This window comes from Equus asinus, chromosome 9 (assembly GCF_041296235.1).
Source record: "Equus asinus isolate D_3611 breed Donkey chromosome 9, EquAss-T2T_v2, whole genome shotgun sequence".
In the NCBI taxonomy this organism is placed as follows: Eukaryota; Metazoa; Chordata; class Mammalia; order Perissodactyla; family Equidae; genus Equus; species Equus asinus.
In genome coordinates, this window is record NC_091798.1 from 90550001 (window position 1) to 90571724 (window position 21724).

The window sequence follows — 21724 nt, forward strand, 5'->3', positions numbered from 1 at the left end:
AGAGCATTCATTTTTCTTCCGTGAAAGAAAACAGTTGGTACCATGTTTGAAAAGTAGTGGTTTGGTTATATTTACATGATCCGTTAAAAGGATAGATTTCCCTTCTATGTAGAAACAAGTTTGAGCCAGCTCCTGTGTCTTTCTTTAACCCCACATGCTGCAGTTATTACTTGGGTTTGTTAGTTGACCAGAGAAAGGGATATTTGTTGTAGAAATTCTCGTATGCAATCCTGATAATCTATCCACAGAAACAGGATCTTGAAAGATGCTAGCAAATGCCTCGTCTGAAACAGCCCAGGAAGACTGTGTAGAACAACTTGCAGGAAGTCGTGATGCTCTTAAAATGCCATAAAATGCATTATTTATATGTTGTTCTGTTTTTGTGAGATAAAGTTAGAGGCGTTTCATGTTCTGACATGCTAACACATACTGTTCCTGGGGCAGAGCTAATTGTGCTATGCTTCCAGTTGTGAAAATGCAACATTTTTAGACAGTGTTTACTGACAAATTCAGAAAGTCAGGCTGTAAAGTGACCATTTTACTCTGAGTAAACAATTGAAGAATAAAAGGGTGAAATACTACAGAAAATACAAACTTTTTTGAAACTACAGACTATAATTAACGTGACAAGAAGGAAGGGTTTGGAGGGCTTCAGAGTGACTAGTCACTAATCTAATCTTAGAATAACTAAGAAAATTTTACTGTACTGCATTTTCAAGCCAGATTTGTTTGCTTTTAACATTGTGTCAAATACAGCTCTATATCAAGTACCATTACCAAATATTATTTAAAAGTAATATTTAAGGGGCTGGCCCTGTGGCTGAGTGGTTAAGCTCGTGCCCTCCGTGTCAGTGGCCCAGGGTTTTGCAGGTTCAGATCCTGGGCGCAGACCTAGCACTGCTCATCAAGCCATGCTGTGGTGGCGTCCCACATAGCAGAGCCAGAAGTACCTACAACTAGAATATTTAGCTATGTACTGGGGAACTTTGGGGAGGATGAGGAGAAGAAGAATAAGTAAAAAAAGACTGGCAACAGATGTTAGCTCAGGTGCCAATCTTAAAAAAAAAAAAGTTATATTTAAGCAGTTAAAGACTTTGAAATTGGCTTGAGTAAGAAAAAGTGCTATATGTGTGGTAAAGTACAAAATAAATATACATCGAAAGTGAGCCCTTTAACATGCACCAAATTACTTTACATGTATACCTTTAGATAAGAATATAGTATAAAAATTATTTCCAACTCTTGCATTTTTCTGAATGTAAAATTATTAACAATTAATGATTATTTTGTCATTCTTCTGTATGAAGGACTTAAACAAGACCTCCATATCAGTAATATAAAAATAGAAGAAATCTTTGTACATGTTTCTTCTTGAATCATTTTGACCTAATGAACAAATCTTAGTACACCAAACTGAATAAACACATTACATGTCAAAGGACTTCTGTATAATGCTAATAATCCCAAAGCCATGAGTTCTTCTCTGGATCCTAGAACTCAGCAACTGAAAAATCCCCCAGTCAGCTCCCAAATTTTCTCATCAGTGATTCCAAGAATAACCTGAGTTAATAGATCACCAAGAATAATTACAATGGTAAAATATCATTAAATTGGCCTCATTTTATAATTTGATAAAATTCAGGTATCCTAACTGGTGTTAACTTTTATTATCTATGGAAAGTGGCAGTCGTCAGTCAGCTAAAGTCATTTAAACCCCAAATGATATTTTCTTTGCCTATTTTAGTTATGATAATCTATATTAGTTTGGGATAACTATATATCATCTACCTGAATGTTTTAGGCAAACTGAACTATTTTGCAGAATAGAATGATGGCGTTGGATTTGTCAGGGTCCTTCTTCAGATGCTGCCTTAAGTCCCTTTGGATCTAAGTTATGTATAGCCATTTTGGAAGTAAATTATGAATAATAATAATACAGCTGCAGTTCTTCCAATGTGGTACTGTTCACCTACCATGTTGTAGTTTCTCTGCTTCTTTTAATGCATGTAAGATTGAGTTAGCTGGTTTTGTATTTTGTTTTTTAGTAGCTGCATTACATTCTTGGGTCATATTGAGCTTGCAGACAACTTAGCTGTTTTGCTCACAAGCCAGACCCTGCTTTATCCAGTACTTGTGTGATTGTAATGTTAACAGCTCAAGTTGGGAGAAAGGGTATCATGTTAGAGTGGTGTGATGATGAGCTCAGTTTTCAACCTGCTTCAGTTAGTTGCTGGTGGGATGTCTAAATAGAGATGTTATAAAGACAGAGATACGGGTCTGGACAGAGGATAAAAAGTCAAGTGTAGAGAGAGATTTGCGATTTTAGGTAGTAATTAAAACTGTCAGAGTGTTTTGTATGGAGGTGAAGCAGCTGTGGGAGGTGCTATTGCTTTCTCACCTCACAAACTCTGTTCACAGTAGTGTCCTTAGCCCTTTCATTAGCACACACTTTTCAACCTCACCGACATCTCAAAACCTTTAAGAAACAGTTTAGAGGATTGGTGAAATAATTAGTTTTACATTTGTGTTTTTTGAATTACTAATTCGTAAGATTTATTAGTTCATTAGTCCCTGAGATTCGCAATATTTTCAAAAAAAATAGTGGTATTGATTTTGTATTTGGCATGCATCATCCTAGCTGTTTACAAAATATGTCTTGTCTTATTTATTAAAATTAATTAAAGCATATATTCTACTTGAGCAATGAATATAACTTGAACTATCTCCAGTTTTATTGGATTAATTAATGGGTACTGGGAGATGATAAGGTAACAAATATGAGCAAATTAAACATTTAATTTCATTCATTTAGGGCACACAAGAAATGATAACTTGTTCCTTCCAGTGGTGGGAACTGAGTGGCTGGGGACAGGGTGTGTGGTGGTGGGTTGCCTTTTCACTTTGTACTCTTTTATGCTGTTCGAATTTTGAACCGTGGAATAATTTTACTTTTGGAACAGGTAAAAGAAAAACAACATATGGTAATATGAAGTGTTAGAAAGTATTGACGCTTGAAGTTAGAAGTCATAATTTCACCATTTCCTGGCGAGCTGGCCTTAGGTAAGCCATTTCACCTGTTTGAATCACAGTTTCCCATTTGAAAATGGGGGTGATGATAGCTGCATTGCTCACCTCTCAGGGTAGTTAGGAGCTCATTCAGTAAATGTGTCTGGGAGGCTGACACTGCTGATAAGAGACACATTTCCACTTCTCAGGGCATCCGCTTTCAAGTGTCGAAGTAGACAGAATTTTAACCTATTGTGATAAATTCTATGATGGACATAAATATGCTTTGAAGATCCTAGGAAGGATCCAGAGTGGCGGCTTGGGGAGTGGTAGGGGAGGGGTCAGAGTGGTCCTTCTGGAAGACAAGGAAATTTGAGTTGTTTTGAAGAACGGGTGGGGAGGGGGAAGAGGATGAGGAAGGAGAGAGGCATTCCATTCAGAACGTGCAGCATCTCCAGCCCCATCTCATTTTATGTGTGTTTGTATGTAGCACATTTTTATTTTATTTATTTTAAGACAGGATACTGAAGCAGATTCTTTGTTAGTTTTGCTGGCTCCCCAAATCTTGACTATAATTGTTAGTTGAAATTTGGGAATAGTGGGAAATCTCACTTGGGACTTTATAGTGACCCCAAAAGAATTAGTAGAGAATGACTAAAACTCACTGAATTTTAACTACATACATTTAGACCGTGAGCCTTAAGTAATCAGATTCTCATAGCAACCTCCGGTTCTTACTCACGAAGGAACTAGTGAGAATTCTTAATTAAGGTGGCTAAGCAATTAGCCTCTAATTTGCAGTCCACTTGGATTTTCCCAAATGAGTAGACTTTTACCCCTGCATCTTTCTTGGTATTTTTGACACCACATACTTTTGTAAAGGTATTATTTCTTCTCTGTGTCTGGGGTCTCAAAACCCTTAGTCTTCAGAAGCCTAAAATTCACTGTAAATAGTCTTTTTTTTTTTAAAGATATTATTTTTCCTTTTTCTCCCCAAAGCCCCCCAGTACATAGTTGTGTATTTTTAGTTGTGAGTCCTAGTTGTGGCATGTGGGATGCCGCCTCAGCATGGCTTGATGAGCCGTCCCATGTCCGAGTGCAGGATTAGAACTGGCGAAACCCTGGGCTGCCGAAGCAGAGCGTGCAAACTTAACCACTCAGCCATGGGGCCCGCCCCTAAATAGTCTTTTACTCTGATTTCTGTAGACTACTTTCTCCTGATATGTTTAGCAGAAAAATGTGTTGCCTACTTTACTTGCTAAGTCAGACAGCCTCTTTCCCTAATCTTGAATACTTTTTTCCCCTTCACTGGGGAAGATAAGGATTTGAAATTCATTTGACAAGAAGTTATTGAGTTCCAAGTTGTAAGTGGATACACATTCCCTGGTGCCATATTGTTTCCTTTGTAGCAGTATTAAACATCTTACCCCCATAAGTTTATAGACATTAATATTTAATGCCCACTCGCCTGTAAGTTACGGTTTAGGGGCATTGACATTTTACTGCTTAATATTTAACATCCGGTATCCTGTAAGTTACAGAAGTACTTTGTAAATTGAAAATATGATATAGATAGAAGATAGTATTATTTATTATGGGTAATAGTCTCCAGTAACCACCATCATTATTGAAGACAGAAATTTTTAAAGTTTTACACTGGTTTAGTTTTAAGTGCGAAATAGAGACTTTTGCATATAATTTATATGGAATATTTCTTAATACAGTGGAAAACATAAAATTTAGTATTATTTTGGTAATTTCCTCTTTATTTTCTTCATGTTTATTTGTATATGGGAAGAAACGGATGGGGTATGTCAATTTCTAATTGATTTATCAGTTTAGAATGAATTAATCTGCAGTAAGAAAGCATTATTTCTATACCTGCAGAACAATCTTCTGCTGTTGATGACTTTCTCACTTTGGATGGTTTAGGTTCAAAGTAATAGAAAACCAGACTATATGTGGCTTAAACTATAAGGATGTTTATCATCTTATACAATAAGAAATCTGGAGGTAGGGTGCTTTTAGAGTTGGTTAATTCACTAGTTTACTACCATCATCAAAGATTCAAGTTCTTTGACATCCAAGAGTGACCTATCCTTTTAGGCTGCATCTCCTCATGTTCCCAGGGTGCCTGCCACAAGTGGCACGTCTCACACACAGGTGACAATGTCCAGGGGAGAAAAGAGAATTGTACCTGTTTACATCGTATTTAGGATGAACGACAACCTTCTCACAAGCCCCCAAGTGATGGCCCTTATGTAGCTTTGGCCAGAATTGGGTCACTTAACATGCCTCAGCTATCACTTGGCAAAGGGGACCATTATGATTGGCTGCTCTTGAAGGGCATCGTTTCTTGGATGGTCATAAAATTAGATTCTGTTGGCAAGTAAGAAGTGACTTTTGGGTAGGCAACCAACAATGCCTGTTGCAACTGAGCGCATTTTAACTCTTATGTGTTCAAATGTTCGAACGTGTTTCAGTAGTGGCTAACAGTATGAACTTCGGCGAGAGTATGAGCTTTGGAATAAAATGGTTCTTTGGCACTTAACAGCTCCATGAATTTCAATTTGATATTACTAAAATGGGAATAATAGTGGTACCTATTTTTATAGGATTGTTTTTGAGCATTAAATGAAATAGTGTGTGTAGTATGCTTTGATGTAATCTTTAGCCCATAGTAAATGGTCAGTATGTGTTAACTGCTTTTATTATCATCTTTTAATTTTAGCTTATCTTGAAAGATTCAAGCATTTTTCTAAATCTGTTACATACCATGTTTCATGGGATGCCAATATTGTAAATATCTCTTCCTGAGTTATAGCTGTTGAACTTCACCACAGTTCTAGGTCTAGTTTTGGGGGAGCAAACTTGATGACCATTGCAAGTGCTAAAACATCAAAGGTCATTCATCCAGCCTGATTTCTTTCAACAGTGTTGCTGTCTATCTTCAACTTTATTTTTATTAGTATTAGTTGGTGGTTTTTTGTTTTTTGGTTTTTTTTTGGGGGGGGTGAGGAAGATTCACCCTGAGCTAACATCTGTCGCCAGTCTTCCTCTTTTGCTTGAGAAAGATTGTCACTGAGCTAACATTTGTGCCAGTCTTCCTTTGTCTTGTGTGTGGGATGTTGCCACAGCATGGCTTGACAAGTGGTGTGTAGGTCCACACCCGGGAACCAAACCTGCAAACCCTGGGCTGCTGAAGCAGAGCATGCTAACCCAGGCCGGCCCCATTATTAGTAGTATTTTTTTTTACCAAAGTTTTGTGAACTATGGTAGCTTTTATTTATTCATTTCTGAAATATTGATAAATCCTGGTTCAATTCTGTTTGAATCTAAAAAGACTGTCTTTGGGGCCAGCCCTGTGACTGAGTGGTTAAGTTCGCATGCTGCACTTCAGGGACCCAGGGTATTGCAGGTTCCGATCCTGGGCGCAGACCTAGCACCACTCATCAGGCCACGCTGAGGCGGCGTCCCATGTGCCACAACTAGAAGGACCGACAGCTAAAATATACAGCTATGTACTGGGGAGCTTTGGGGAGAAGAAGGGAAAAAAAAGACTTTTAAAAACATTATGGGGAGGCATAATTATAATAAGAGACTGTAAAATGAGGATGATACTTAAATAGGATTGTAAGTATTAAATGTAATAAAGTACTCGAGGGTCTGTTCATGTTAGGCCATCAGTAAAAGTTTCTTTTCTTCCTCATCTCTCATGATAAACATCTCAAAAGTAGTGTTTGTTTATTCAGAGATAGGAGAGGTTATTATCAGCTATTATCAGTAGAGGAGAACTGTATTAGGAAAAAGGAAACCATACTAGGGATTTCAAACAGAGAGATTTAATACAGGAATTGATTATACAGGTGTTGGTACAGCTTTTCATTGCCTGGCCAGGGGTCATCATAGCCACCACTTACAGCATGGTTTTTATGAGAAAAAATTTGGTAGACATTCCTTAGCTTTTAAACAAACTTTAAAAACACAAATTGAATATTTCAAATAAGTGGGGAAAAATGTATTTTGCTCATGGGTCTATTATAAATGTTGAAAATGAATAAATAGATTATAACTGTATATCATTTTAAATATGGTATATAATATAGGATTACATTTCTTTCTTAGTGGATCCTGTGCTGCCCAAAGGAGATTATTCTTATAAATCCAGGTTAGGTAAATTTTCTTTTTCATCAGTTGCTTCATATTACAGCTGTAAGTGTGTGTGTCTCTGTGTGTGTATCTTTCACTGGGGTTTCTAATTGTCTTTCATTTTTTATTGTTGAGAGAAAAAAACACATGAATGACTTTTCTTCTACCTTCTTATTCATTTTATCTGTTCCTTAGAATTTATTCCATTGTTCTTTTAAAAGATGTTCCCATAAGACCCCACACCAAATTTCTCATTTAGACCAACTGTTTTCTAGGCCTATAGCACAGTTTTAATCCTGGGATTTTTCCCCCCTCATTAGACTGTTGTATTATGTTGACTATGGTTTGTTTTCTTGATTTTCATCTTCAGTTTGCTGGAGTACATTCCAAAGTAAATTTCTCAGAAAGGGGGCATAGTAGCTAAATTTTTTGAGTTATTTTATATAACTAAAAAAAGTTCCCCTGGCCTATGACTTCTTTCATCAGTTATCCTCATAACTTACTGCCTCTTTCAGATCTTAATTCTCATATGCCCTTCTCAAAGAGGCCTTCCCTAATCATTTTAAATGCAAATCCTATTTTAAATTGAAAATTACTCATATTACCAATCCTTCTTCACTGCTTTTCCTCTTATAGCACTACCACAATCTAACATGCTATGTATTTTGCTGGTTTATTTCCCCACTGAAAGGTGCCATAGGGCAGAGATTTTTGTAGTTTTGTTCACTGCTGTTTTCTTGGTACTTAACATCATGCCTGGCACGTAGTAGCCCCTCAGTAAATAGTTACTGAGTGAGTTGGTTTTTCCCTATTATAGCTATATATAGCTATTGTAGCTCTAAATCTAGATTTTAAATCATTTCACTTTCAGAATTTTGAAGGGATCATTTCTTCATCTTCTGGTGTTTAGTGTTATTAATGTGAAATATAATGTCAGTCTGATTCTCTTTCCTTTTATGGTGACCTGTGTCTTCTCTTTCTGAACGCTTTGGTTCCCTTGGGTCTCTGGACATTCTCAACAATGTACATAGGTGTGCAGCTTTTTCACTGATTCTAGTTGGCACTTAGGAAGCCCTTTCAGTTAAGATTGTGGTTTTCCAGCTCTGGGAAATTTTATTCTTTAAAAAAAATTCTTTTCCTGATTTTTCTCTATATTATCTACAATTCCTATTTGTCATCAAACTTTTCTTTTCTTTTAATGTTCCATTTTCCTTATTTTTTTTCTTTATAATTGTACGTCGCTTTAAGCTTTGATATGTTTGATATGAGTGTTTAAACAGTGAAATCTGGCATACTGTTTTCTTTGACTGAAATACCAAATAGTAGGCTAAAGTAGGATAAATTGATTTAATATTTGTATTTTATTACTAATAATAATGACAAAGGTGACTTATCACATCAATAGGAAAATGTAATATTCATCAGTAAATGATTAGTGGTTTACGCGAAAAGGACAGTCTGATTTCCCATCAGGCACTATATATTTTAAATATTACGTAATAAGAAAATATGACACATTCATAAAATTTATGAGTAGGGATGTATATCACAGTATTATTTATAATATGGGGATGGCATAAATGTCTGATAGGATAATACATTAATAAGCTGTCATATTGGTACTGTGAAGTGCTTTGCAGCCACTAACAACTCTATTTTCAAAGAACGTTTAGTGACATTGGAAATGATAGATTATCCCAATTATTTATATTTATGTGTGTGTGTGTATGTATGTATATATGTGTATATACATACACAGACAAATTTTCACACATAACATGTTTAAAGAAAAAGACTAGTGGAAAATATTCAAAATATTAATATAGGTCCATAATCTCTTATGTGAAATCCTTGGGCCCATATGTATTTCTGAATCCCCAGTTTTTTAGATTTTTGGAGCAGTGATATATGCATTTACATAATAGCATCTAGAAAAGTACTCTATAATCAAACACATTAATATTTCTGCAGTGAAACGTGACTGTTCACATTAAGTAGAACACATAAAGTCTATAAATAGGTGCATGTCAGTTGAGGTCACATTTTGCTGCTAAATAAGTTTGTGCCAAACTTAAAAAAACTTCCTAATTTTTCTACCTTTTTGGATTTTAGTGTTATTTATATTTTGGATCAGTAGTAATTAATTTAGGCAATGAGATTATGAATGATTTTTAAAATTTTGTTTTTTATAATTTTCATATATTCCCATATTTATAAGATCATACACATATGTATGTTACAAAAAAATATTTTAGTAGCAAATTTAAAATTGTGACTATATGTACTTAATTAGGTCTTCTGTTAAATCTTTGCCTTCCTGGAGAAAGGGAGAAGGGCCAAATTCACCAGAAGATACTAATTCATTGATTTAGCAAATACTTATCCACTAACTACTATTTTAATAAATATAGATAACCTTATAAGTTTTCAGAGAAATTAATATTTCAAACCATGATATAATGCCATCTCACACTCTTCTTATTGTCAGAAATTTAATAATTCTGAGCAGTTGTTCACCAGGATGCCAAGGAGAAGTAGGGAATTTCATACATTGCAGAGTGGGTGTGATTGATACAAGCACTTTGGAAAGCAACTTGGTAACATCTAGTGAAGCTGAAGTTGTGTGTCTGTGGAACCTCTTCCACATCATGTGACTTGTCATCAGTTTATACTGTTTGAGAGTGGAACCTTTTCAGTTTCTCCTACCGCATCTGGCCCCCTAGCATTTTATTCACTATAATTTTACATTCTGGCATTACTGGGTGCTCACTAACTGATTTTTTTTCTTTTTTGGGGTAGTATATTTGCTATTCAATAACTTGCATCTTGAACCTTTTTACAAAATATGGCCTTTTTTTTTAACAAAAACTTTACTTTTGTTTGTTTTGATATTCTAATAGCCATGCAGATATTCAGCACCTTTACTTGTCAAATGTGATGTGTAGTTAAGTGTCTCTTCAATTTTGCTGGGACCGTTGCTGCTATTTTCCATAGACAAGCACAGTGCAAATAGGATGACTTGTATTACCAACCAGAATTGTCTGTGGGCCTAGGCATAGAAACCAGCTCTTTCATTGTATATTTTCTCAAAAGTCACCACATTTTTCTTATTTGTCAGGTTTTGTGAATCACTTTCTTCCACTTCAGAATTGTTTTATGTATCTCTTTAAATTGAAAATGTTAAAAGGCAACAGCGAGCTTTTTAGACTCAACTTTTTATTCATTCAACAAACATTGAGCGCCTATGTGTATAAAGATCAAGAATACAGTATGAATACAACCTAATCCTGTCTTCAAGGAACTTAAGACCTAGCAAGTAAACTGGCCTCAGTGTAGTGTGAAAACTGCTAAGGTAGTTAAGTAGGGGTTGGATAGAGTTAAGTAGAGGTCTTCCAAGTCAGAGGTCAGTAACCCTTTTTTGTCAAGGACCAGATAGTATATATTTTAGACTTTTTGGGCCATACACTTCTGTCACAGCTACTCATCTCTGCTGTCATTGCATGAAGGCAGCCGTAGATGAAACATAAATGAATGAGTGTGGCTATACACCAATAAAACTTTTTTTATGGACACTGAAATATGAATCACATATGATTTTCATCTGTCACAAAATATTCTTTTTTAATTTTTTTTGACCATTTAAAGGTATGAAAACCATTCGTAGCTCTCAGACTGTACAAAAAGAGATGGCAGGCCAAATTTGGCTCACTGGCCGTAGTTTGCCAACCCTTCTTCTAAATCTTTGAATTACAGGATATTATTGAATGTGCCTCTTTCTGATAGCCTATCCAATCCCAGCTTTCATTTACTAGGAGAGTTTAGCAACCTACCGGCTTTAGGAATATTGAAAGTCTCAGTGCTAATCCCGTTGGTTTCTGAGTATCCCTGATATTTTGAGTAATAGTCTTGTTTCTGTAAAGATAATAAAAACAACAATAATAACACTGTTGCATTGATGATATGCAAGTTACTCCAGCACACAAATTCCAACCTAGGTTGTTGACAGGGGCCAAGCATAAGGCCTGAGTGTGTGGAAAACAGGGAGTTGTGTGAATTGGGGCAAAGTGAACAGCACATGCCTCGTCTAAAACAGTCAACAGCCACTGCTTAGCTCCATCCAGTAGTGGAAATGCGGCCCCGGTGTTCCTGATGAAAAACAGCCAAGAAAGGCCAGAAATCCAGACTTATATGTTAAATTTCCCAGTTGTTTAATGTGGTAACAAATCTGTTGTTTTTTTTATTCTTTCCTTTTAACATTGTGAATCAAATCAAACCATCTTTAGGTCTCATTTAAGCGGGCTGGCAACTTGCCATCTCCATTCTAGGAAGTTTGTTTTACTATTTAAAACAACCTTTTAGAGAATGTGCATTAATGATTTTCTTTTGAAATTTTAAATTTCAGAGGATAAATATTTTCATCATAATACTGAAAATTATTGTTAAAGCGGTTGTAAATAATACGTCAAATGCAGATTTCTATACGTGATGTTCACATGTTCAGCTGTCGTAAGTCCGGGCTTAAACGTATCCAGTACTTGAAGCTTTCCCCTGTAGCTGACGGTGTGGTCACAGCTTTTTTTTTTCTTTTTGTTAACAGCTTTGTTAAGATACAATTCACATACCATACAAATCAACCATTTAAAGTCTTCAATTTGTTTATTTTTAGTATATTCACAGAGTTGTGCAACTGTCACCATAACCATTTTTATAACGTTTTCATCACCCCAAAAAGAAACCCCAAACACTTTAGCTATTACCCTCCCAGTTCCCCCATCCTGTCCTAGGCAACCACTAATGTACTTTGTTTATTATAGATTTGCCTGTTCTGGATAGATACTTAATTAGAATCATACGATATGTGGCCTTTCATGTCTGGCTTCTTTCACTTAGCATAATGTTTTCAAGGTTCATCCATGTTGTAGCATAAATCAGTACTTCATTTTCTTTTATTGCCAAGTATTATTCCATTGTATGGATATACCATGTTTTGTTTGTCCAAGCATCGGTGGATGGACTTTAGAGTTTCCACGTTTTGCCTCTTATGCATAATGCTGCTATGAACATTCATGTACAAGTTTATGTGTGGACATGTGTCTTCATTTCTCTTGGGCATATACTTAGGAATGGAATTGCTGGGATCTGTGGTAACTCTGTGTTTAACTTTTTGGGGAATAGCCAAACTTCCAAAGCAGCTGCACCAATTTACATTCTCACCGGCGGTGTTGGATAGTGTCAGTCTTCACCGGCGGTGTTGGATAGTGTCAGTCTTTCCGCATCCTTGTCAACAACACTTGTTATATCTGACTTTTTGATTATAGACATCCTAATGGGTGTAAAGTGATATCTCACTGTGGTTTTGATTTGCATTTCCCTGATGACTGATGATGTTGAGCATTTTTTCATGTGCTTCTTGGACATTTGTATATCTTCTTTGCGAAGTATCTATTCAGCTTGTGCATTTTTTAATTGGGTTATTTGTCTTTTTATCAATGAATTGTAAGAGTTCTTTATATGTTCTGGATACAAGTTCCTTAGCTGATAAATGATTTGCAGATATTTTCTCCCATTCTGTAGTTGTCCTTTCACTTTCCTAATAGTGTCCTTTGAAGCACAGAAGTTTTTAATTTTGATGAAGGCCAATTTATCTTTTTTATTTTTTTCTGTTTCTTGTGCTTTTGGTGTCATATCTAAAAAATCATTGCCAAGTCCAAGGTCACCAAGATTTGCCCTATGTTTTCTTCCAAGAGTTTTATAATTTTCGCTTTATAGATCTGTGATCCGTTTTGAGTTAATTTTTGCATATGGTGTGAGGTGGGGAAGAGGTTATAAATCACAGGCTTTTAACCTCAAAATTCAAAACAAAGATACAATGTCTGAAAATACTCATAAATAAATACATAAGTAAGTGGCAGGAGATACATGAAACAAGACTGCCCAGGTATTAATAATTTTAAACCTAGGTGATGGGATTTATTATGCTTTTTTCTCTACAATTTTGTTTGAAAATATCCATAATGTTTTTCTAAATATCAGTTTGTAGAGTTTCTTACCATCATTAATTGCATTAGCCTGTCATCTGTATCCTTAACATGGCTTGCTGTTGGGCTTTTAGTTATTAGATGGCCATAAGCACAGGTTCAATTGTAACTATGAAAATATTACTTACAATAAGAAAAACTGTGAAATCAAGATAACAAATTAAGCTAAAACGTTTTTATCCCAAGGTCTCTAAATACTTGATTTACCTAAAACTTTTACCCTGCTTAGAATTTTATGAACAGTATGTTTAAGTGTGTTATATACAGATTTGTGTAAAGTTTACAGATTTCTTTTTTTTTTTTTAGTGCCATTTTCATTTAATAAGCCAGCAGTAGAGCAACCTTAAGACCTCAGCTGTGATCGCACCAGGATGTTTTTATGAAATTGCTCAGGAGAACAGGACTGGCAGCTGAGATCCTCCGGCTCACTGTGCTAAGCAAGCAGCTCCAGCCCCAGCTCCTTGCAGAGACCTATGGCTGTGGGGTGTAGCGGAGGTATTTTTTGCCAGATGGGAGCTCTTTGGTGAAGACTCCTTTAGGGAAAAGTTTTTTGGCTTCCTCTTCAGGGATGGTTGGAAGGACCATCACGCTATCTCCATCCTTCCAATCAACCGGGGTGGCAACCCTCTTTTCCGCTGTCAGCTGGAGAGAGATAACTACTCTGAGAATCTCATCAAAGTTCCTGCCAGTGGTAGCTGGGTAGAGGATAGACAGCTTCAGTTTTTTATCAGGACCAAAAATAAACACCACACGAGCTGTCACAGGCATGCCCTTTTCGTCCTTCTCTGCTGGGTCCAGCATGCCCAACAGGATGGCAAGGTCTCGATTCTTATCATCAATGATGGGAAAAGGTAATGTTTCTTTGGGTTCATCACCATTGTAAGCATTGATATCCTTGCTCCAGGCAAGATGGTCTTCAACACTGTCTATTGAGAGAGCAATCATCTTAACGTTCCTCTTGGCAAATTCTGGTGCCAGCTTTGCAGCTCTGCCAAGCTCCGTGGTGCACACCGGGGTAAAGTCCCGAGGGTGGGAGAAGAGAATGCCCCATGAGTCTCCCAGGTAGTCGTGGAAACGGATGCGGCCGACAGTAGTATTGGCCTCGAAGTTGGGAGCCTCGTCCCCAAGAAGCAGACCTCCGGGCATGGCGGCAGCAGAGAGGTCTGGCGATGTAGGTGCCGGCGGCAGCCAAGTTTACAGATTTCTACAGTGTACTCCTCAGACTTGTATTGAGGGGCAGCTTTTCTAGAGAATGCTGGGGGGGCAATCCTTTTTTGCCTCAGGTAAGCTTGCAATTTGAACAATGTTAAACTGATTTCCTTACAAGACTTCTCAAGACCTTTTGATATGCAAATACATATCTTAAGTCTTTAAGATTTGGCCAGCAGTGTTTTTTGTTTGTTTGTTTTGTTTTGAGGAAGGTTAGCCCTGTAACATCTGCTGACAATCCTCCTCTTTCTGCTGAGGAAGACTGGCCCTGAGCTAACATCCATGCCCATCTTCCTCCACTTTATACGCGGGACACCTGCCACAGCATGGCCTGCCAAGCGGTCCCAGGATCCAAACCGGTGAACCCCGGGCCGCTGAAGTGGAACATGCACACCTAACCGCTACGCCACTGGGCCAGCCCCTGGCAAGAAGTGTTTTTTAAGGTTATTTGGCTACTGGTGTACCCTGGAATAGTTTGGAAAATGCTGGCCTACATACTTAAAATCACATGACGTTATACATATCCAGTTAAGTAGCTTAAGTTATCGCTTGATTATGATTACCCTGATGGTTGTCATTTCTTAAAATTTCTCCTTCTTAATGTCTATCCTTTTCTATGGCTCTTATTTATTTCTTTATTTTCCTCATATATTTATTTGTCTAACTACTAAAAGTGACCATATTTTGAAGTTGCTATTTCTCTCTGTAGGTGTGGGTTTGTAAGACTGTTGGAAAGTATTTTCAATTAATTACGCCTTTAAAATAGAAATTATGACTTTATCTTTGTACTTGTTATTTTAACTAGTAGCATTTGCAAAACATGCAAAGGAGAGCAATGTTTGAGAATTAGAACCATTAGGTATATTTCAGTATCTTTCTAAATGAATTTTGCTTTATTCTGGAAAACTTAGAAAATGTAGCTAAAGGAATAATCAGCAAACTTTAAAATCATTCAAAGTTGTGCCACTCAGAGATAATCATTAGCATCTTAACTTTTTGATAAAAGTAACACTTATACATGGAAAAAAAAAATCCTCAAACTTTATTGAAAGGTATAAAATGAAAGCCTCCCGATTTAGTTCCCAGCGGACTGCCCCTACCCCAGATCATTGGGGCTTTTCTCCTAAGGTAACCACAGGCAGTGGTTTCCCAGGTGTCCTTGGTTATTTGTTTCTTGAGTATCCTTTGTTGTTTGTTTATATTTATGACTACATAAAAATTATACCTATTTTGTACTTAATTTTTTCACTTTGAGGTATTTCAGGATGAGTGTATGAAGGTCACATAGTATTCTGCTGTTAACTTTTTGTTGTATTTCCTTCTGTCTGTGTCAGTACCACAAGATTATGAAGGACAGGAGCCTTGTTTGCACACTTCAAGATACCAAACCTGAATTTTAGTATTTTAATATTTAGTGTGTAGTTTATGTGGTGATTTAAATCCTTACTTAAAGTCTGACTTCAAACCCTCCCAGGTAGTTGACAAAAGAATTTGTTTTTTAGATTTATGAACTTATATTAAGTCCTGTTGATACCGAACCTGAAGTGAGTTCGTTCACCTGTTGTGCAGCAAGCCAGTCTCTGACATGGAGGGTAGTGGAAGAAAGTAGGAATTTTATTATTGCACAGTGCTGAGCAAGGAGAGAGAGCGCAGCTAATGCTGAAATTGCAAACTCCCTGAAAAGCTGAAAGTAAGGGTTTTTATTTGGGGTTTTAGGTAGGGGAGGAGGAGCACATGGCCTTGCTGGTCAGAGCTTTTCCACCGGCATGTATTTGGTCTTGAGACTACTTGCAGTGGGGAGGAGGAGGAGATGATAAGGAATCCAGGTGGCTGTCCTTGGCTGTGTCTGTCTCCATGGAGGATAGTGGATTCTGGACCCAGGGAGCCAGGGGGTAAGCAGGGAATGAGTGCTTTGGTTTTAACCCCCATATATACTGGGTTTAATGTAGGGGAACTCATATCAGGGCCGGTATCACTATTAGAATATGAAAATTAAATGATGTTTTGAAATGCATTTAAGAATTTTCTTTGAAAATGATTAGACTTTAGTGCAAAAGTCATGCTGTAATATGATTTTTAAATTCCATTCCAGCAACATAGATCTAGAAGTAAGTAAGCAAGCCATGTGGAGAAAGCTGCTTTTAGTATGTGTGGACTGTGAAGGCTTTTTCTTCTGTTCTTTAGATAATGTGTATGTAGGAATGGTAGTGTTTTCTTGGACTGCACTTTACTTTTATATTGAAACTTTGATTACCCAGAACTAGGGGAGATTGAGCTATTATGGTTAATTGAATTTTGGTTATCTGAGGAGTAATCAGTAGAACTTTGGATTGCTCTATTCCTTATTGTGGAAAACCGTCCTGATCTTTATCAATACCTGTTCTTGCTTTAGTAAAGAAATAGTTTGGAGCCAGCCCTGCTGGTCTAGTGGTTAAAGTTCCGAGCTCTCTGGCCCGGATTTGTTTCCAGGTCATGGAACCACACCATGCATGTGTCAGTTGCCATGCGGTGGTGGCAGCTCACACAGAAGAACTAGAAGGATTTACAACTAGGATATACAACTGTGTACTGGGCTTTGGGGAGAAAAAAAAAGGGGAAGACTGGCAACAGATGTTGGCTCAGGGTGAATCCTTCCCTGCAAAGAAAATAAAAAGAAATACTTGTTTGCTTCCACTACTTGTCTGTGAGAGAACTGTGTCTAAGTTCTCTGTCCCAATCCCTCACACAAGGAAGGTCAGACAGAATTAAGTGCACAGTAAATGCTTAGTGTAATAATTTTGTGGTTGAAAGTAATCTTTCTTCATTTTGGATTTGGCATGCAATATACTGATTTTTTTCCCAGTAAACTGAGTTTTTACTATTATGTTATTTCAATGATAATGCTTCAAGTACATCTACAAAGGTTTCGAAAACATATATCAAATTTTAAAAAAGACAGAAATGTTAGTGTTGTTTTTACATTGTAAATACAATTATTATAATGGAATCTGTTTTTAATTAAAAATTTAAGAATTTCATGCTTTGATAGAGTACCCTTGCTTTAGGCAGGTATAGTATTAAGGACATGAAGATCATACTTACATCTATGGCTAAAGGATTTTTCTTCCCTTCTCTCCATCTAGTGCATATACTTTGGTATTTTAAATATGTTTTACATTTACATAGTTTCTTTGTTTCTTGTGGTCTCTGTGCTAGAGAGAAAGTTAATCCTCCAAAACATTTTTTGTTTATTTATAGATTGGTCAAAGAAAAAATGATGTATGAAAAAGAAGCAAAACAGCAAGAAGAAAAGATTGAAAAAATGAAGGCTGAAGATGGTGAAAATTATGCCATTAAAAAGCAGGTAAAATTATGTCTTAAACAGTAATAGCTAACGTTTACAGAATAGTGTATTAACTAATGCATTAAGAGCCCTCTGAGAAGGTCCTGTCATTTATTTACTTACTATTAAAACCTCCATTTAAAAATAAGGCAACTGAACGCAGGTTAACTAATTTGCCAGTCACACAACTGCTGAGTGGCACGGCTGGGGTTTGAACACAGGCATTCTGGCTCTAGATTTTTGTACTCTTAACCTTTAAGCTATATTTCCTCTCCAGTTTTAAGTATTAAATATAAAAATAGCCCAATCTTATATTAAATATACTTATGTATTAACAAACACAAATGTTTTCCCCAAACTGATGTGAAAACCACCAAAATAAAATACACATATATTGCACTTTTCAGTGGCTACTTCTGACTATCCTCATGACAAATTTCAGTCTCCTTAGCTTTGCATACAAGACTCTTCTTGCTTCTGGTACCTGCTTATCTCTCCAGCGTCCTCTCTTGCCAATCCCTGCCTGGACCTCTTAGGTCCTGCCTTTTAGTTTCCTGAACATCCCTTTTCTCTTTTGCCTATGAGATACTGTGTGTGTCTGGGATGTTCTTCCTACTCTTCCTCCCTTTTCTCTCCTTATTAATTCCTATTCATCCTTTAAACCTCTTCTGCACTCCCCTCAGCATGGAGTTAGGTGCCCCTCCTCTGTAGTCCCATAACACCTTATTCATTTCCGTCATAGCACTTATTGAATATTCACTCTTGGCTGACACTTGTTTCATAATTCTTTGAGAAAATAGAGGCCGTCAGGGGAACTTCCTCATATTCCCACCACAGTATCTATCAGCCTACCTGCATCTGGACCCATGCTACCTTCCTTCCTGTGAGAGTGGGTTATATGCCCTAGCCCTTGTCACAGCTGTCAGTGACATTATTATTTCTTTGCCATCTTACATAACCTCAACAGCAATTGACACGAGTAACCACTCTCTCCTTGAAAGACTCTTTTATATTGGCATCTTTGGTAGAACAGCCTCCTGCTTTTCATGCTGTTTCACTGCCGTTACTCCTCAGTCTCCTTTGCTGAAACTCTCCCCCCCACCCCCAACTCTCTCTCTCTTCCTCTGTCCCTCCCCCCACCCCCGCCCTCTCTCTCTCTCTCTATATATATTCTTCTTGTTTTAACCTTCTATCTACAATCCCTCACTAGGTAATCTCATACTGTCCTGTAACTTTAAGTACCATGTTTATGCCCATTCATTTATTTACTCAACAGATATTTATTGAACCTCTGCTACTTGCCAAATACTGTTCCAGGCACTCTTTTAGGCATGGCATTAAAAACAATGCCAAAACAAAAAAAAAAACAAAACCCCTAGAGTCCCTGTTTACTTGGCCTTCATTCTAGCGCCAGTATCTCCCAAATTTATATCTCTGGGCCTGACCACTCCTGAAGAATATAGCCAACAGTCACCTACTTGACATATCCTCTTGGGTGTACAAAATAAAAATCTTGGTCTTCTCTCAACCCAGCTGACCCCCAAAAACAAAAGCTGTTCCTTCTCTTGTTTTCCCCTTCTCAGTAAATAGTACCTGCATTCATCCAGAGACCCAGGCCAAAAATTTAGTGGGTCTCTTCTTGATGCTTCTCTCTCTTTCTAATGACCACATCTAACACCACCAAGTCCTGTTTCTTATTCCCTCTGTTTCTTTCTCTACAGCCTCTATCCTAGTCCAGTCCACTATCATCTCTTGGCTGTACTATTGCAAAAACCTCCTAGTTGTCATAGCGCTTTGTCTCTTGACACCCTTCATTTCTTTCCCACCACAGCAGCCAGGGTGATCACTTTAAGATGTACATCAGATCACTTGCTTCTTTACTTAAAACCCGTGTCCAGTGCATTTAGAATAAAATCTAGATGACACTAGGAAACAGGAGAGTATAAATGAGCAGACTGTATCTCAGATATACAGATTATATATGTACAGAATATACAGATTATATCTCAAGACTTAGTCAGCTTTATGAGCTCACAGTGGTTTTCATCATATAAGTTATGTTACAAATGGGAATAATGCACACTTAAGCCAGACTTAATTATGCAGAATTAATCACTTAAAATGCATTTTTCTGTCAGTAGTTGCTCTCTGGTGCGAAAGGAGTGCAGTGGCACCCGGAGCGTCATCTTCTTCTGGCTCTCCAGGAAGAAAACGTTCTTACTTTCTTGAGCTTCTAGGAGAGCTTGCCTTCCTCCATGTGTGGTATAGCAAAGGACATTTGTGTGTCAGATATTCATAAATTGGGGAAGGACTTGTAAACAGATGTGTAGATATAACATGTCCCCTGATGTGTTGACCTTTATGAATTAACTGCTCTTCGTAAGGATTTACATATGGAATGTAACTTTTTGATTCTTAAAATTATGATAGTTAAATGCTTTTTTAATATATACTCCCATTAATATTCGAATCACTGTTGTGCCTCCCTCACTCTGTTGTCATCTTCTGTTGATTTCCCCCATCAAGTGAGAAACGCTATGACGTAGCATGCAGCGTTATTTCATCCAGGTCCTTCTTGGACCCCGTCAGGCTTATATTCCTAGCTGTGTAACTAGTGACCTCATTTAGTTCTTTCTTTGCCTTGTTCTTCGCATCACCAATAATATATTAAAAAATTTCCCTGTAGCTAGAGTAGGAGTTGTAAGTTACATGGGGTGGGGAATAATTGTGTTCCCTTTCTAAATAAAGTTCTATAAATAATATCACAGAGTACTGTTTTATTTCATTTATATACTGATCATCTTTCAATAAAATCACTACTTTATAAAGGATTAACTCTACTGAATCCTGTGTTCTAATTGTTATTTAAAAGTATTTGCCACTTACTGGTTATATCATTAACTACATATGCAGGTGTAAAATGGAAAAAATTTTGTTCAAAAGTCCTTTCTGCACTCAGCCATGTTAAAATCTTTTGTCACAGTGGTCATGGTTTATAACATGATTTCTTAGATTCATAGTCAAGCTAGTACTTATATTCAAAAATACCACCCCATATCTAATTACAGAACAATAAATTTTTCTGTTTGCTGCTGTTGTCAACCTGCAGTGTACACAGTTGTCAGCTGCAATTTTGTTTCAGAGTCTTATGAAACCTTGTAGGCTGGGTCAGCCTGCATGCTTTTCTCACTTTCCTTTTCCCAGCTTAGCTGTTCTGTGGCCAGTCATTCATGGTTTTTATTGTGTGCAACAGGAGTTGCATTGCCAGAAGCACTGTTCTATGCCTGATTGTCGGTCATGGTTTCTTGACATTTGCTATGCCCCTCATAGGACATACCAAGGAAGCCGCGTGCTGCTTATTGTGGGTCCTCTACTCTTCTCCCTGTGTGTCCTCCTCTTCCCAGCTGAATGCCCTCCTCAGCCGCTTCTCACTACCTTGGCTCTTCTCTCCCTTGGAACCGTTTTGCTCTGGCTTTCCTAGATCTTTCAGACTGGCCCTATTTTGTAACACACACTTAAGATGCTGACTGTTGGAGCTGGCCCTGTGGCCGAGTGGTTAAGTTTGCGTGCTCTGCTTTGGTGGCCCAGGGTTTTGCCGGTTCGGATCCTGGGCGCAGACATGGCACTGCTCATCAGGCCGTACTGAGGCAGTGTCCCACATAGCACAACCAGAGGCACTCACGACTAGAATGCACAGCTATGTACTGGGGGGTTTTAGGGAGAAGGAAAAAAAAAGAAGAAGAAGATTGGCAAAGATGTTAGCTCAGGTGCCATTCTTTAAAAAAAAAAAAACATGCTCTCTGTCGGTCCCTACCAAACTTTTTACCTGAAATTGGTTGCCAAAATTGGTCTCTCCTGGACGAGGCCTAATTTTAGTTCTTTTAAAATAAATAACTAGACAGGAGTTTTAGCATGCTAAGAGGCCAAAATGCCAGTCAGTCAGAGTTGTCCTGCCGTCCTTTTCTTTTCTGGCTAAACGCTGTAACACAACATTCAGATA

General features: G+C 37.4%; 2 protein-coding genes across 2 annotated transcripts in view; one reads left to right on the forward strand and one right to left on the reverse strand.

Moving 5' to 3' along the window:
* TBCA (tubulin folding cofactor A) overlaps window positions 1–21724 on the forward strand; it is a 72942-nt gene that overhangs the window by 40265 nt on the left and 10953 nt on the right. The window contains exon 2 of the mRNA XM_044777973.2: window positions 17640–17745. Within this exon, the coding sequence (XP_044633908.1) occupies window positions 17640–17745 (106 nt within the window). The remainder of the gene's footprint in view (window positions 1–17639; window positions 17746–21724) is intronic.
* Window positions 13481–15418, reverse strand: LOC106824039 (peroxiredoxin-6). Its single transcript, XM_014830108.3, has one exon. It carries the CDS (start codon window positions 14337–14339, stop codon window positions 13665–13667), a length of 675 nt encoding a protein of 224 aa, XP_014685594.3. The 5' UTR covers window positions 14340–15418; the 3' UTR covers window positions 13481–13664.